Source organism: Prionailurus bengalensis, chromosome D4 (assembly GCF_016509475.1).
Source record: "Prionailurus bengalensis isolate Pbe53 chromosome D4, Fcat_Pben_1.1_paternal_pri, whole genome shotgun sequence".
Taxonomy (NCBI): domain Eukaryota; kingdom Metazoa; phylum Chordata; class Mammalia; order Carnivora; family Felidae; genus Prionailurus; species Prionailurus bengalensis.
In genome coordinates this window covers 46,072,585-46,089,485 of record NC_057359.1, presented here as the reverse complement: position 1 = coordinate 46,089,485, position 16,901 = coordinate 46,072,585, and the positions used below count along the sequence as shown (strand labels likewise).

General features: G+C 43.8%; 1 protein-coding gene across 2 annotated transcripts in view; it reads right to left on the bottom strand.

The window, feature by feature from the left end:
- Nucleotides 1-16,901, bottom strand: part of LOC122475348 (methylthioadenosine phosphorylase) — a 49,409-nt gene that overhangs the window by 26,410 nt on the left and 6,098 nt on the right. For both annotated transcript variants that reach the window (XM_043567243.1, XM_043567242.1), the window contains exons 2-4: nucleotides 12,870-12,956; nucleotides 11,598-11,656; nucleotides 8,519-8,686 (exon numbers count right to left, since the gene is read on the bottom strand). In XM_043567243.1, the coding sequence (XP_043423178.1) occupies nucleotides 8,519-8,686; nucleotides 11,598-11,656; nucleotides 12,870-12,956 (314 nt within the window). The remainder of the gene's footprint in view (nucleotides 1-8,518; nucleotides 8,687-11,597; nucleotides 11,657-12,869; nucleotides 12,957-16,901) is intronic.

Genomic DNA, 16,901 nt, shown 5'->3' with positions numbered 1-16,901 from the left:
TTTTTCTCTCTCTTCATCTTCTAGTACCCCTATGATTCGGATGTTACTCCTTTTTAATGAGTCACTGAGTTCTCTAATTCTTATATCATGCTCTTTTGCCTTAGTTTCCCTCTTGTTCTGCTTCATTATTCTACATATATTTGTCTTCTATATTGCTGATACGCTGTTCTGCTTCATTCATCCTTGCCCTTGTGACATCAGTTCGAGATTGCATCTCAGTTATAGCATTTCTAATTTTGTCCTGACTAGATTTTACTTCTTTTGTCTCTGCAGAAAGGGATTCTATGTTTTTTTCAACCCTAGCTAGTATTCTTATTATTATGATTCTAAATTCTGGTTCAGACATCTTGCTTGTATCTGTGCTGATTAAGTCCCTGACTGTCATTTCTTCCTGGTCTTTCTTTTGGGGTGAATTTTGTCATTTTGGAGGAAGAAAAAGAATTAATAAAATAAAAATGGAAAAATTAAAAGCACCACAAAATCAAATAAAGAACTGAAGATCCTAGGTGTGTTTTGGTCTAGTTGTTGAAAGAAGCTGGACAGAATAGAGAAAAAAGGGAGGAAAAGAAAAAAAAGGAAAAAAGGAAAACGTTTGAAAATTTAAAAACATAAATACAATAAAAAAGAATAAAATGGAATGACGAAGTAAAATAGAACTAAAAAATTTACAAAAAAGTAAAAGTATAGTAGAAAAAATTAAAGAAAAATTTTTATTAATATGGAAAATAAAAATAAGTTTTTCTCTTTATGTATTCAAGAATAAGAGAAGAAAAAAAAATTCAATAGATGGACCAACAGAATGAAATATGATTGGAATTATGTCCAGTTTCTCTTGGAAGTCAAACTATGAAGCACTTTATGGTCTAAACTAAGCAGGCAGAGACGTGTGGTGTTCCTCTAGAGCACAGTTGGCACAGTTGGATGGGGTTTGGTACAATGGCTCTGTTCTCCACTAGATGGTGCTGAGTTTACCAGGGTGGATCATTTGTGGTGCATGCACAGGAAGGGTGAAAATGATGTCACCCAGCTACCCAGTCTCTAGTATCAGAACTCTGTGCTCTCCCCAACAGGCAATCAAGCGCCCCTCCTTTGTCTCCGGCTTCCGTCCACTCCCCTCTTCTACACTGTCCTTGACCAAGCTACCAGCCTGCCAGGCGGCACCTCCCTCCTGAGCGTTATCTCAGATGGAGCTGTTTCCAAACCCCTCACTTCTGAGGGCCCTGTGGCTTTGACCCACTCCAATCCTCTGGGGGAGGGTCTCACTGAGCAATGGCCAGGTGCCAGCCTGCCCCAGAAAAAGTTCAGATCATGTAGCAGCAGCATTCCACGGATTATGGTAAATCACAACACACATCTGGTGCCAGGCTTCACCTTTAACATCCTTATTCCAACACCAGCAAATGTGGCTGTTCTCCGGGGTCCACTGGGACCTTTGCCTGCGGGGAGGCCGCACAACCTCTACCAAATGTCCTCTCAGCAGGGGAACCACTTCTCCCCATGTGGCCTGAGGACCCCTCAGACCCTGCTGTCTGCTCCTAGGAATTCACCTTTCCCACTAGAGCTCCAACAGGTATCAAGCTGTGGAGTTTCAGACTCTGCACTCCCCTGTTTATAGTGTCTTAACGGTATTTAAACCCTCTTCTTTGTATTTTCTCCTTTCTCCCTTTCTTGTTAAGCCCCTTAGAGGTGTTTCCACTCTTTCTCTTTCTCTCCAGCTGCTTTCGGGGGGAGTGCTTTTCCTGTATTCTCTCCCCCACCCCAGTCTCTATCATCTCTCTGCAAGCAAAATCAGCTCTCTAACCTCTACGGCTTCTCTCTCCCCTAGTTCACTTCTGCGTGCCATGTAACTGCCAAGTTCTGTGCTTCAAGTTGTGTAGCCTGTTGTGTTAATCCTCAGATCAGTTTTTAGGTGTGCAAAATAGTTTGGTGTTGATCTAGCTGCATTTCAGGGATGAGAGGCAAAAAAACCTTCCATGCTGCTCCACCATCTTGGCCCCTCCCAAACAAAGAGCTTATTAGGACATTCCTTCTCCCTAGGCTGTATTGTTAACTCAGCCCTGTGGGTCTGAGCTGGTACTAATCACCACTGTGTGACAACCCTAAGCGAGTGCTCCCAGAGAGTAGTGGATGCTTTGTTTCCAGCACTTTTCTGATCATGTCTTTGTTTCTGTTCTATTTTCTGGGAGTAGTCTGGAAACCAGCTTTGCAGGAGACACACTGGAGAGGAGGGATGTGAGGGAAGTGGTTGACAGAGAACAGAGGGTGGTTCAAAGCACACACAGGTATGACCTGAGGATGGACTCTCCATGCAGGGGTGACCCAGAGCCATGGCACTGACTGCCAGGTTGAGGCAGCACCATGGTATGATCAACTTAGGAATTTTCCAAACAGGGAAGGAAGAGCTGAGGTGGGGTGAGAGTGTGGGGTTAGAAGACATCCAAGGGGGGTAATTTAATCTTGAATTACAAAGTGTGAGGTATCTCTGGGACCCTGTCCTGTATCTAGTGGCCAGTGGGATCTGAAGGGGGAAGGCACAGCTGGGAAGTCTGTGTGGGAAGGGTGGGTGAGGTCACAGGCTCTGGATGCTAACTGGACTTCAAACTCCATGGGTCCCACTTACTAGAGAGTAATGACCAGTATCTTTGAGTTTTAAGTCTCTTCAACCATAGACTGAGAAAATTACACTTGTACGTGGTGAACAGGATTAAGGGATTTGTGGCACTTGGTAATAACCCCCAAATTGGGAGCTTATCAGCATTTTTAATAAGAGAAGGGCTATGAAGCGAGGCAGTAATAAGAGAACTAGGTTGCGGAGCAGAATGAGGAAACTCTCGGGAACATGGGTATAGCTGCCCCTGCTTCCTGGACAGGTGGGCAGGAAGATGGTAAAGGCTGGGCATGCAAGTAACTGGTGAGAGGGAGGGGGAAGGAACATGGTAAGTTATGCCTAATAGCTTCTGTTTTTTCATAAAGAAGTAACACTCTCAACTAAGAGTGAAGGAGAGGGGCAGGAAGCAGTCAGGGTTTGAAACAGCTGCTCACGGGCATGGAAAAAGGGCTAAGGGAGGGCTTCCTGTGCAATCCTTTACCAGAATCCCCATTAGTACCGATAAAAATCCACGCCATGCCCCAGAAGTTCAAAGACTGGTGATATAATGGACAGCAGAGCACACCTCAACCTCCGGGTCAGTCCTTGGCAGGGGCCCGTTCAAACAATGACCTCAAGGGGGGAAGCCCAGGGCTTTGGGAGGGGGAAATAAACTGACATAATCCCTTACCACTGTGTTTACAGCGGGACTTTCCTGATGAGTAAGCAAGCAAGCATCGCAGCCACATTACTCAAACCTTTCCCTGACGTAGTGAAAAAAGAACGCTAGGAAGAGGGAGGCTATCAACTCAAGAACCAATCCAGCACCCTCATTTTGCAGATGAGGACACTCAGTGACAAAAGAGTTTGGGGGCAAAGCCAGGGAACAATTCTGGACGTTCTCACTTCTAAGCTGGGGCTTCTCCCACTGCATTCTCCACCAGAACCTAACTGGGGGCCTCAAACGTAACAGGCTAACATGTTAACAGCATTTTGCAGAAAACATCTGGCAGCAGGAATCACACCCTCTTTTTCATCTCAAATTTTTTATTGTATTTTTCTTATTGTTTAAAAAAAAAAGTCCTTATCTGCATAACATTCCTGATAAAAGCCACTATTAGAAAGTAAGAATCTCATCTTTGTCCTTCACAGATGTTTGCTAGCCCCAGCTCGAGATAGTTCCAATAGCTATAGCAGTTTAATGGGTCCTACTAATCTGCATCTTAAAAAACAAACAAACAAAAAAAAAACCAAACAAAAACTTAATAGAACGTGGGTATCTTTCCAAATAGCGTACCCACATATAGAGAATTCAATTCCTTTCAGTAACTATCAGGATTGATGGTGAAGAGAAGAAGAGTCATGTATGGAACTGCTGGAATCCTCTACCCATGTGTACCAGGCACGACATGGAGAGTCAGTAGTTCGGGGTAACAGGTATATGCTATACACACAGGGTTTGCATCACAGAAGAACCCCCAAATTATGAATCTCGGAGCATCTCCCTTGTGAGATCCTTTTAAAGTATAAACAGCCTCTCAACAGTCTCTTAAGACAGACAGAAAGATCAAATTCCTTCCCTAGTTCAAAGGAATGACCATGGAATGACCGTCAGGGAGTGAAACAAGTCCCATTCTTAACCATGTTTTATCCCGAACTGTCAAATGACCTGTGGCTCTGACAAGAACCTCCATCAAGGTAGAAGAAATGGATCAATCAAACCCAGTTCCATCAGAAGGCATGAGGCACTGAAAAAACTTACTGTGGACAAACCTCCTACAAGTTCTCAGTACTTGTAGAACGCCATTTGTAACTGGTTTGTGAAAAGCGTTGTGCCTGAAGCCCAGGACCCAGGGCAAGGGAAGAGTGAAGAAACCTGTCACCGTGTAGGAAGAATAGGAAAATGACAAAACCAACACATTCTTCTGGTATTTAAATTCTAGATCATCCATTTTGCTTTCCACAGCTGCCCTAATCATAAGCACAAGATATTATTTTCACTTTAAATATTTGCTAAGGCATTTCTTTGCATGTCTGGGAAAGAGATGCATGACTGCACACACCCCCAAAATACTTGGAGCCACTCCCCTCCCCACCTGTCTGCTGTCCTGCTCTCTCCATGTCAGCCACACCCAGGATTCCCCTTCTCTCAGGCCCAGGCTTTCAACTTTTCACAGGCTGGAACACAGCTGGAGAGAAAAAAATTACTTTCAGAAGACAATGAGCTTGGGGCACCTGGGTGGCTCGGTCAGTTAAGTGTCCAACTCTTGGTTTCAGCTCAGGTCACGATCTCACAGCTTGTGAGTTCGACCCCCACACGGGGCTCTGCGGTGACAGTGTGGAGCCTGCTTGGGATTCTCTCTCTCTTCTTCTCTCTCTGTCCTTCCCTAACTCATGCATCTCTCTCAAAATAAATAAATAAACTTAAAAAAAAAAAAAAAAAAGAGGACAATGAGCTTATTTTCTTAAAAGAGCTTCTAGTCCATCATACTCCTTTAAGGGTGTATTCCATTTTTAGGGTAGAAATCTAACATTTTAAAAACCACCATAAAATCAGAGCCTGCTGTCACTCTTAACCTTAATGGCCTCTAAGGTAGGCTTGGCTGATAAGCCAGGCTGGTGGTGGTTTTCTCTATGCTGGGCACTTTTTCCATGGACGGCAGAGAAAATGACATGTTTTAGTTCTGCCATTTATTAAGTAAGAATAGCCACACTACTCCTTCCTGATTCTTTATCACAAGTTTCTGTTGGGGATATTAAAACAATCCCACTTAATCCTCTGATGACCACTTTAGGACAAGGATATTTTTTCTAAGATAATGTGCCGACAAAGTGACAGCAGTAAGCAAAAATATGTTTCTAGATCAGTCCCTGTAGAAGAATCCATATGTAGTGCAGAGAGAAAGAGCCTAAGCAATGTGGGGCTCAACCTGGATTTAAGAGAGAGCAACGGGCTGCTGATTTGGCTGAGGATAAACAGAGCCAAGAGAAAACCTCATAATCCAGGGCTCCTGTCCCCGTGGCTATCACCCACTGGGTGGCTTTGCAGAATGTTGCAATTCTGTCACCCAAGCTGAGGCTGGGTGGGTGGCTACGGGAACCTCAAGCTACAAACAGCACAGCCGCTCGCTCACCATTCTGTGTCTGAGGTCATCACCCAGAGAACGCATCAGGTGCCTGCCTGAACACACCAAGGTTTACCTTAAATACACGAAGGCCATTACTCATAAGGCAAAAAGTACCGATTCTCCTCTCCTATGACATAAACCTACTCGCAGTGACTCAGGTACGTACCCAAGCTTGGTTAACTGGCCCAGCTAGTGGCAGCATTATTCAGAAACACTGTCCAATAGCAGTATAATACAAGCCACTTAGTCATTTTACGTTTTCTAACACATTAAAAAAAAGTAAAAGAAATAAGTAAAATTAGCTTTAGTATCTTATCTAGCCCAGTAAATCCAAAATGTCATCATTGCAATATGTCATCAACATAAAGCTTCAGATTTCTTCTAAATGATATTCCCTTAAGAGAAAGTCTCTTCTATTGTTACCAAATAATGTTAACTACAGCCCCACCCAACCAACATGCCACAAGCACAATAATGGCACCCAAGTACTGGGAAGGTAGTACGTGCTAGATAAAAGGCACTTGCCAGACTCTGAATTTCCAAGGTAAGAGCAAGGAGTCAGGTCATCCACACTTCACATAAAAGAAAACAAGTATCAGAAGGTGTTAAGGTTACACAGCTAAGGAGTGCTACGACGGAATGAAACCACATAGAAGGGCAACGCTTGTTCTCTTTCTCTTCTCCATCACCCCAACTGCTTTCTTGAAAGAGCCAGTATGGGAAACATCTACATTTGCTATATGTGAGGAAACTATCTGGCAAACACCACAGTTACACCATCTAAGTAACAAATTAATCCAAGGCTTAATGCCCAAGTCAGACATTTCTTTCCAGCACCATCTATGATACTTAATAAATTTGGATCAGTCTGAATACGGAGTTTTATACTCTGCTATACTTTTTTTTTTAAGTAGGCCCCACACCCAATATGGGACTTGAACTCACCACCCTGAAGTCAAGAGTCCCATGCTCTCTACTGACTGAGCTAGTCAGGCATCCCATGTACTCTGCTTTATTAAACACAAGCATATTACAGCCATTTTCTCAAGTCATTACCTCCAAGCACAGGGACTCTTGACAACCATAGAGATTTTGATCAAGAATTCCAACCTCTCTCTTCCTTCGAACGATCACGTTCATGCAATTGCTAAACAATACTGACTGGCTGGTTCAGTCGGTTAAGTGTCCGACTCTAGATTGCAACTCAGGTCATGATCTCACAGTTTGTGATATCGAGCCCCGTGTCCAGCTCTGCGCTGACAGTGGAGCCTGCTTGAGATTCTCTCTCCCTCTCTGCCTCTCCCCTATTCATGCACTCACGCTCTCGCGCTCTCTCTCAAAATAAAGAAAAGAAACTTTAAAAATAAATACTGACGGAGCAACTACGGGCCATGCACTGTTTTGAGTATTAGGGATAAAAGTGGCAGATAGGGTCTTTACCCTCACATGGCCTATATTCCAGAGGGAAAGATGAATAATAAACATATTGTGTCAGGTGCTGAAAAAATGATAGGAAAAATGATACATGAAGGTCATGTAATGATTTTCATCTACTCCCATTATTTGTTAGGTGGAGTAACATGAAACTGCTGATATTCAACCATTTCTGACCTAGAGAATGGTCAATTTCATGTAGTTCAACCTAACAGTTTCACTCCATCAGGGAATAATCAAGAATGCTTCTGATGGACTCTAACTAGAACAGATCCCTGGCAGGCAGAAGACACAGAGAACCAGACTGAATAAACTTTCCTTGCATAGAAGAGGTATGAGAGGTGTCTGGGTGTAGTAAACTCAGACAGAGCAGATGGGAAGGGAGTGATAGACACAGGTCATGGTCTGGGGACTCCAGTAGGAGCCACCAAGTGGCTTCCACTCTGCTACTTCTCCCCATCATTGACTCAAGGTGCAGAGCACAGCCACCTGTCTCCATCCAAAACACCTTGGGAGGTGGTTCTTTTCACCACGAATTGTAGGGGGGCAGGGTGCAGCAGGCAGGAATCCCTAGGAGACCACCCATTCTCCCTTGTGACCTCTTTAACTATTTCTAAGTCCAGAAAAAGCCCAGGAGCTTGGCAGTCTATTACTACTGAATTTTTTTGGTAAAGGACAGTTATAAATTACTTGTGCAATTAAATACAAAGAAGTCCGTAGTTCCTGAACCAACTGATCAATCTTAACACCGTGTAAAGACAAGCAGATATCACGTGCCTGCTGGTACAACGCGGAAGGGAGGGTTCTTGCCAAGAATTTGAACCTGGTTCTTATCAGGCCTCCAGAGCTACCCACTGGTTTACAACAAACACAAGACACAGGGGAACACCCTAAGTGACACTTAAGGATGCAGTCAGTAAAATCCAGATGGGGGACACTACAGAATAACAAGAAAAAGGAAAAAAGGAGGTGGATGAAACATAATTAGCTCATGCATGTATGAGTGGACCCCCCCCCGGACCCGTATTTGAACAAACCAACTTAACAAAAGTCTCTAAGATGGTAGAGAAGAGGGGAGCACTGTCTAGACTGCTAATACTAAGGAAATATTAAGTGATTTGCTTGTTTCTAACAGAGTCCTTATCTTTTCAAGTTACAGGCTGTAGTGAACTGATATATGGCAAAGCTGGGAACTGGTAACCGGAGAGATTCTTATTCTGTTTTGCAGATGTTTAAAACTCCCACAATGAAAAGCTTAGAGCAAGTCTGTGGGCCTGCCCTCCGCATCTCTCCCAGGTACCCACCAAATGTCCATTTGAGCTGGGAATGATCTTACATGAGCCTAAAGCATCTTCAGTGATCTGCTCACCTGTCGATGAACTGATCGATAATGACGATATCACCAGGTTGAATCTCTTCCCTCAAAGAACCGCAAGCTGTGGTCACTATGACATGTGTACAGCCCTCCTCCTTCAGAGCCCAGATGTTCGCCTGGTAGTTGACTTTGGAAGGCATGATGCTGTGCTGTCTCCCATGCCTGTGGGAAGAATACAGCAGATGAGTGAGCAGGGCACTCGAATACTGTCAGAATAGAAGCAGTATTTCAGAGTTAAAATTATTCTGGGCTGCTTGAAAAACTACCAATACTACATGGAATGTTCCACCACAGAAAGGCAAAGTGTCAAGTCCAGTGTCCTTTACATGTGGTAATACAGAAGTAAGCTTTCAAGGAAGTAACCGAACACACACAAATCTCTTTCTAGAATGACGATTAAGTTTGAGCTTTGGAGTAAAACTGCCTGGGTCCAAATCCTAGCATTGCCATTTACTACTGGGGTGATCTCATCACAGCCACTCAGCTCTCTCAGCCCAGTTTTTTTCATCTGTAAAATGGATATTACCTGCACCATAGATTGTTATTAAATATCCCTTGTATCATCCCATATTTATATTAAAAAAAAAAACTTTAATCTTTACCAACAGAATTATGTAAAACATCAAAATGCTCTGTACATAATGTCAGACTTATCAGGGAATAGCTTATCAGGGTTTTTATCCTGAGTTGACAGATGACTTCTCAGAAGGTAGAGGTTCATGAATGCCCAGAAAGGATATGCATTTTCCTAAGACTGGTCTTCAAAACACTAAAAAGATTTTCAAAAGAAAATCAAAAACCAAAAGTAGGCAAGAGGGGTGGGTGGCTCAGTCAGTTAAGTGTCTGACTTCGGCTCAGGTCATGATCTTACAGTTTACAAGTTCGAGCCCCTCATTGGGCTCTGTGCTGACAGCTCTGAGCCTGGAGCCTGCTTCGGATTCTGTGTCTCCCTTCTCTGCCCCTCCCTTGCTTGCTCTCTGTCTCTCTCTCTCTCTCAAAAATGAATAAACATTTAAAAAAAAAAAGCAGTTAGGAAACACTGCACTAGACATGCACGAGGATGGCTTAGTTGGTAAGCATACAACTCTTGATCTCAGGGTTGTGAGTTCGAGCCCATGTTGGGTGCAGGGATTACTCAAAAGTAAAATCTTTAGGGGTGCCTGGGTGGCTCAGTCCTTAAGCTTCTGACTTCGGCTCAGGTCATGACTCACGGTTCTTGAGTTCGAGCCCCACATCAGGTGAGCTTGAGCCCCGCTTTGGGTGAGCCTTGCTTCTCTCTCTCTTTCTCTGCCCGTAGCTCACTTGTGCCCTCTCACTCTCAAATAAAAAAAAAATTTTTTCTTAAAGTAAAATGAAATAAAATCTTAAAAAAAAAAAAAAAAGAAACACTACATTAGAGGGACAAATAGTTCACAGTCCAACACAATTCAGTTCAATTGGCAGTAGTATAAAAGCCTCACCATGGGGCCACACCACTAGCTGTTTTCTCTTAGAGCCTGGAAAAAATTAATCAATCCTCCCGCAACGACCACAGACCAACAAAGAATTTTGCCTGAAATCAACCCATGTAACCATCTAAACCTAAATTTAGTTTTACTGAATTCAGCAAAGTCACTTCTGTTTTAAAAATGTGGTGTGGCAGACAGGGGCACCTGGGTGGCTCAATCAGTTGGCCGTCCGACTTCAGCTCACGTCATGATCTCATGGTTTGTGAGTTTGAGCCCCGCATTGGGCTGGCTGTGTGCTGAGAGCTCACAGCCTGGAGCCTGTTTTGGATTCTGTGTCTGTCTGTCTGTCTCTCTCTCTCTCTGCCCCTCCCTGGCTCTCAAGGTTTCTCTCTCAAAAATAAATAAACATTAAAAATATTTTTTTTTAAAAAGGGGTGTGGCAAACAGACTCTAGGGTGATCCCCGTTTTCACGCTCCACCTAATTCCCTCCTCCCTCCACTGCAGGTGGATGTGAGATTTGCTTCCAGCCAATGGGCTACACCAGAGGTGTTGGGGTCACTCTCCTGACTAGGTTTCACCTGGCCAGCGTGTACTAGAGCACCCCCTCCTTCTGGCCTTGAGGAAGCAGGCTGCTATCCTATGACCTACGCCCCCGGAACTGAATTCTGCCAACAAGCACTTAAGCCTGAATGAGGACCTGGAGCTCCAAATGTTGAGAACAAGTGCTGAGTGTACCTTGTGTGACCTTGTGTGACCCTGAACACAGGAGTCAGCTAAGCTGCACCCACACTCCTGGGGCTCAGAAAGTGTGTATTGTTTTAAGCTGCTAAATTTGTGCTAATTTGTTCTACAGCAACGGAAAACTAATCTATGTAGTCTAATTTCCAACCATGTGATAAAAATGATTTGCTCCCTCTGTAATAGTGGAATAGTCCTAGCCTGGTCAAGAAAACAGAGTGTGGATACCAAAGGGAACCCACTCCCTGCAAACCTAGAACTGTTACTACACCAGGGGTCGTGAATGAAGCATTCTCCCTTATTAGAAGAAAAACAATGGGGGTGGCTGGGTGACTCAGTCAGTTGAGCGACTAACTCTTTTGATTTCAGCTCAGGTCATGATCCCAGGGTTGTGGGATCAAGTCCTGCGTCAGGCTCAAAGCTGAGCATGGAGCCTGCTTGAGATATTCTCTCTCTCTCTCTCTCTCTCTCTCTCTATCTCCCCCTCCCTCCCTCCCTCCCTCCGCCCCTCTCCCCTGCTTACAAATACACTCTTACTCTCTAAAATAAATTTTTTAAAAAAGAAGAGAAACAACGGACATGAGAAAGCCTCTCTCCTCTTGAAGTTAGAACTGAAACCAGAAGCTTCAATTTTTGTCAGACTTGCTGTACTGCTCATTAATTACTCTAACCACTTGCCTAGTCTAAGGGGGGTGGGGTGAGATCTCTGTTCTCCAGAGTCCAGATAATTTACCCCAAAACCATAAGTAGTAAATAAAGGTGACCGAGAGGCTCTGGCTCCACCAGCACATAAAAACTCAATCCTGTGTCATTACTCTCTCCAGAATTCAGGTCAAATTTAAATCTTCCTTTGGTACCAACATTCAAAAAGCTTAGAATATCTTACCTTGCAAGGAGGACGCAGTCAACATTCTTTATCTTCCCCAAAATTAAGGCATCAGAAGGCTGAACATAATGAAAAATGGTTACAACCCAGTGACGTGGATACACTCATATATAAACAATTTAAAAACTGCCACTTCCATTGTTCAACCACAAAAGGATTCATGAGAACTTGGAAGATATGCTTTTAAAGAAGTACAAGAGTCTATATTTGATTAACTTAGTCACTAATACTGAGCCTTCTACAAGCACAGAAAGTCACAGGACCTGGAGAGCTGCCTTGGGTGCATGGGGTAGACCGCATTTAGCAAAAACTATTTGTAGCCAAGCGCCTCAGGGATTCTGATGTCACTTACACTGATCAAAGAGAGATGTGTCAAGGGTATTGGGCGGGTACAAGAACAGGTGCAGAAAGGAGTTCGCTGTCACAGAATGTAAGGACTCCGCACTGGAACAGTTTGCCATGTTAACCAGGTCTAAGATGGTCATGGGACGACCTGAGATAATGGAGAGGAAGGTCCCGACAACCTGAAGGGGGCGGGGGTGTTAAGAAAACAGGAGACCGTGAAGTGAGCCAAGGCAAAAGCAGGACTTAGAGAACACAAGGTCAATCTATAGCCTTGGATGAAAAGGAGGACTGGGTTGAGACTGCCAGATGCAGGGATCTTACAGGACCAGGAGAACCATCGAGTTTGGAAGCAGCACTATGGAATCAGAAGGTAGACACCTCATCCTAGCTGGATGACACAAGAGCTGGAAGAACAAATAGCCTCCAGGCAACAGAAAAGGAGTGTTTTATTTCCAGTTTAGTTATGCTATTGTGTTCTGCATCCTCAGGAAATCCCCCCTTTGGGCCAGGGCTTACTGAGAAGAGGCCACTTTGCATTATTTGCTACCGTGTGCCATCAGTCTGTCTCCAAAATTAGTATGGAAGACACACAGGCCCCAATTAGAAGCTGATTTGAATGCAGAGGTCTGAAGAAGTGCAGTTGCGGTCTCTGAAATGAGTATCTGGCTTCTAGAGATAAAAATTGAGAAGTTGTGTGTGCACGTTCAAAAGCCATGTTCTCAATCCTGTGAAGTCCAAGGCACTCTTAGGGACACGGTCTCAGCTGGCAGAGCCCAATGACAGGAATACTGGCCCCTCTCAGCCGGGGGCAGAGAGCCCTGTGCTGCCACGACAAAAGCAATTTAAAAAAAGTTCTTTTTAACTTAAAAACCAAGCCAGCAAGAAGAAAGGAAGAGGCCGGTATGTCTCTGCTAACTGGATATGAACCTTGCCAAATGGAGTATCCACGTATTTTTCTGTTCGTCCTTCCAAGATCTCAGGATCATCCAGGCCTGTTCCACCAATGATTCCAATCTAAAGGAGACAATAAGAAAACGACATATTTGGTCATTTTTCATTGTAAACAAAACCATTATTTCATGCAAGTTCATTTATTCATACATATATGCTCTTCACCATTCCTGCTAAGTCCTAGTTATTTTTAAAAAACTGAACATCACAGGGGGGCCTGGGTGGCTCAGTCGGTTGAGCATCTGTCTTCGGCCCAGGTCATGATCTCGCGGTCTGTGAGTTCGAGCCCCGCGTCGGGCTCTGTGCTGACAGCTCAGAGCCTGGAGAGTGTTCAGATTCTGTGTCTCCCGCTCTCTATGATCCTCCCCCGTTCATGCTGTGTCTCTTTCTGTCTCAAAAATAAATAAACGTTAAAAAAAAAAATTAAAAAAAAAAAACTGAACATCACAGAAAAACAATCACTCATTCAATACACATTTGACAGCCTTCTATATTCCAGAAATAACCAATGCATGGGACATATTTTGGACTATATGACATTTGTTTCTGACTATGGAAATAACAAAGGTAGCATAGAAAGATACTTTAACTAGCTTAAGTTAGAAAAGCAAATCTAAAAATGAGGCATGTGGTTCTAACCAATCTTGTTTTCTCTACTAAATGGGTTATGGAGTAAGGAATGCTCAAAAGACGGCCAGGACAGAAAATATTCTGTATCCCCATCCAGTAATGATTTCTCCTCATTATGCCATTTGATAAAGAAACAAGAAAGATTTTCTTTCCTAGGCCACTGAAATCACAGAGCTGTAAGAGATCATGATAGAAGAGTCTGAAAAAGCATAAAAAGTTAGCTTCATGTATATTTATAAAATCAAACTATCCTTCATATATATATATATATATAAATATATTTTTTTAAGTTTTTTGTTTTAACGTTTATTTATTACTGAGAGAGAGAGAGAGAGAGACAGACAGAGCATGAGCATGGGAGGGGCAGAGAGAGGGGGAGACACAGAATCCGAAGGAGGCTCCAGGCCCCGAACTGTTAGCATAGAGCCCAATGCGGGGCTCAAACTCAATACTGGCAAGATCATGACCTGAGCCGAAGTTGGATGCTTAACTTACTGAGCCACCCAGGCGCCCCTAAAATTTTTTTAATGTTTATTTATTTTTGAGAGAGAAAGAGCGAGAGGGGGAGGGACAGAAAGAGGGAGATACAGAATCCAAAGGAGGCTCCAGGCTCTGAGCTGTCAGCACAGAGCCCAATGAGGGGCTCGAACTTGTAAACTGTGAGATCATGACCTGAGCCGAAGTCAGACGCTTAACTGACTGGGCCACCCAGGCACCCCAACAAGTTCTAAATTTTTTAAGTTCAAGTGTTGTATTGCCTTTTCCAGAGATGAACTTATTAGTCCTTGTCTCCAGGTGCTAATCGGAGTTACAGGAACCTGATACTGCAATTCCAGAGTTAATTTAATTTGATGACTAAGAAACAGAAACAAGAATAATTACAAAGACAACTAAATATTAACTGAACAGTTAACTAAAACTTCAATGACTGAAATCATTCAGGTTCCCTGGGCTGATAGTTCCTCAAAGAGAAACAGGATTTAAATTACTGATGACAGGTTAGAGAGAGGAAACTTTACTAGAAACTGAATGGAAAGTGACCTGCACGTTTTCCTTTTTTTCAACAAAAAGCTTTAAATCTATTGTCACTGGAGTAAAATTTCTACTAAATGAAAGAAAGCAGCTCCTTGAGAAAAAATTCCAGAGCTAAGAATTAACTGAACATCTGAGTGATTTTCAGATCAAGTGACACAAGCTGACTTCTATTTAATATGTGGGAAAATGGCCACCTCTCTGGCCCGCGGTTTTCTGGAAGGAAAACCAAACAGAATAAAACAACGCAGGGAATTTGGTGAGATTTTACTGAAGAACTGCTAGTTACAGAATCCAGACCTTTGAAAATATCCCCTCAACGTCCTCAAGTGGCTAAACCAGTTTTTGAAGTTGGTGCCACCTTGTGGTATGTTAAAACCACAGCAGGTTACACATTCGATGCCGACCCCACATTTCTCTCGTACCTTGCTACCACGTAAGACAAAACCCACATTGCAGTTTTGAAATCAACAGAAATGTTCATTTAAGTCAGTCCATTTAAACCATGCCAATTTTGATAGAAAAAAAATTTTTTTAATTCGGTTTTATATAATCCTAACCCTTCCTTTCGCTGGGCCAGGGCATCTCACATCCGGATTCAATACTGGATTCTCAGACTTGTACATACAAGACAACACAGACTTTGTTGTGAAACCACCTTGGTTTGGGGGAAGCTCGCCCAGCATCGCAGCAGCAATGAAGAAATGCCAACCAGGGATCCTGCTGAAGTTTGGAGCCCCTGGGCCCGCTGTCAGCAGCCCCAAGCTTCAGTCCGCAGCACCCTGGCTGCATGACTGCATTCGGTAGCTGGTAACTCAGCCCTCAGAGAGGAACACATAGTTTCACTGGGCATGAAAACAAGAGCTGCTACCGCTCCCCAGAAGGTTGGAACAGGGTCTCGGGCACTGGAATTATCTATAGGTGAACACATCCAGTCATCTGACCGGCTCCAATTGTTCATGGAAAACCACATCTCAAAAGGGATACAGAACACATGTAGCAAACTGCGTACTGCCATATCGGGGAAATAGACCTCTAACCATTTTTCTGCTGAGGAGGGAGGCCAGCAGTGCCAGAATGGGGCAATGTTGCCACCTGGTGGCTCCACAGCAAAGTACAACTAGGAGGGAACCCTCTCAAGCACCCATGGCCTAATTGGGTGTCACGTGGAGCCTCTCAATTCAACAGTCCATCTAGTACCTGCCTTGGTAATGCCTTAGTGATGAAGTAATTGTGTCTGAGTACTTACAAGTCACAGGCATTAGGCTGAGTGTTTCAGATGCCTTACCTCAACTGATCTTCACAACCACCCTGCAAGATAGGCCCCACAGTGTCACAGTCACTTTACCAAAGACAAAAAAAAAAAAAAAAAAAAGCATCAGATTAAGAAACTTGTCCAAGAAGTAAGGAGCAAAGCTGGAATAGGAACCTAGGTCTTTCACGCTCAACTACAACGATGTACTACTACCTTCCAATATCCCCTGGAGTCCTTTACAGCATCATACCATACTGGGAAAGTTTTTCTGTCTCCGTGTATTAAGGAAACTGATGTCCAGAGAGGTCAAATTCTGGACCGGGGTCACAGAGCGAACAGAAATAATGACTCTGGCCATCGACGCAAACACCTAAGAAGGGAGGGGACTCTCCATCAGTGACTTCATCCACACTCAGGAAGCAACGACAGGACCTTACTAGGCCTTCTGGGTCAGAAGCATCAGCCCTCCATCCAGGAAACCCTAGACTGCTAGAAATAAATATGTTTGGAGACAAGGATGGAATTCCTAGGTCACTTTACACCAGATAAAGTTCTAAAATAGAGACACCCCCCCCCCCCAACCTGGTCAATCATGGTCACTGCCAAATTATAACAGCTACTGGTTCATTCCATACTTTCCCACTGACAGACCACCGAGTCAACTTCCTTCAAAAGAGAAGAGAGTTTGACTTCCTGAGAGTGCAAAAGCATTTTATCTAAATGTTGGCTTACCTGGCCAGAATGGTTATTTCCAGCAATGCTAAAAGGGCTCACACTAACCCCCTATCCTGTGTCCTTTTCCCCTGGTACATAGACCTAGGAGATTTCACATATCCCACTTGGTTTCAAGAACCACTCACCATCACTTTGAGGCCCAGATACACTACCTGAAGGAACCTAGCACTCCACGATGGCATTCTCAAAACACCATAACAGTTGAGACTAGCTCAGGCCAGAGAGGTGGGCTTCCTCTGAGCGCTTCAAGGTCACGAGGAGGCAAGAAGGCCAGAGCTCAAGCTGGCAGCAATCCCTGATCTGAGCATTTCAGTCCTGCAGCCCCGGCTGCCACTGACCTATTTGGCAAGCACAAG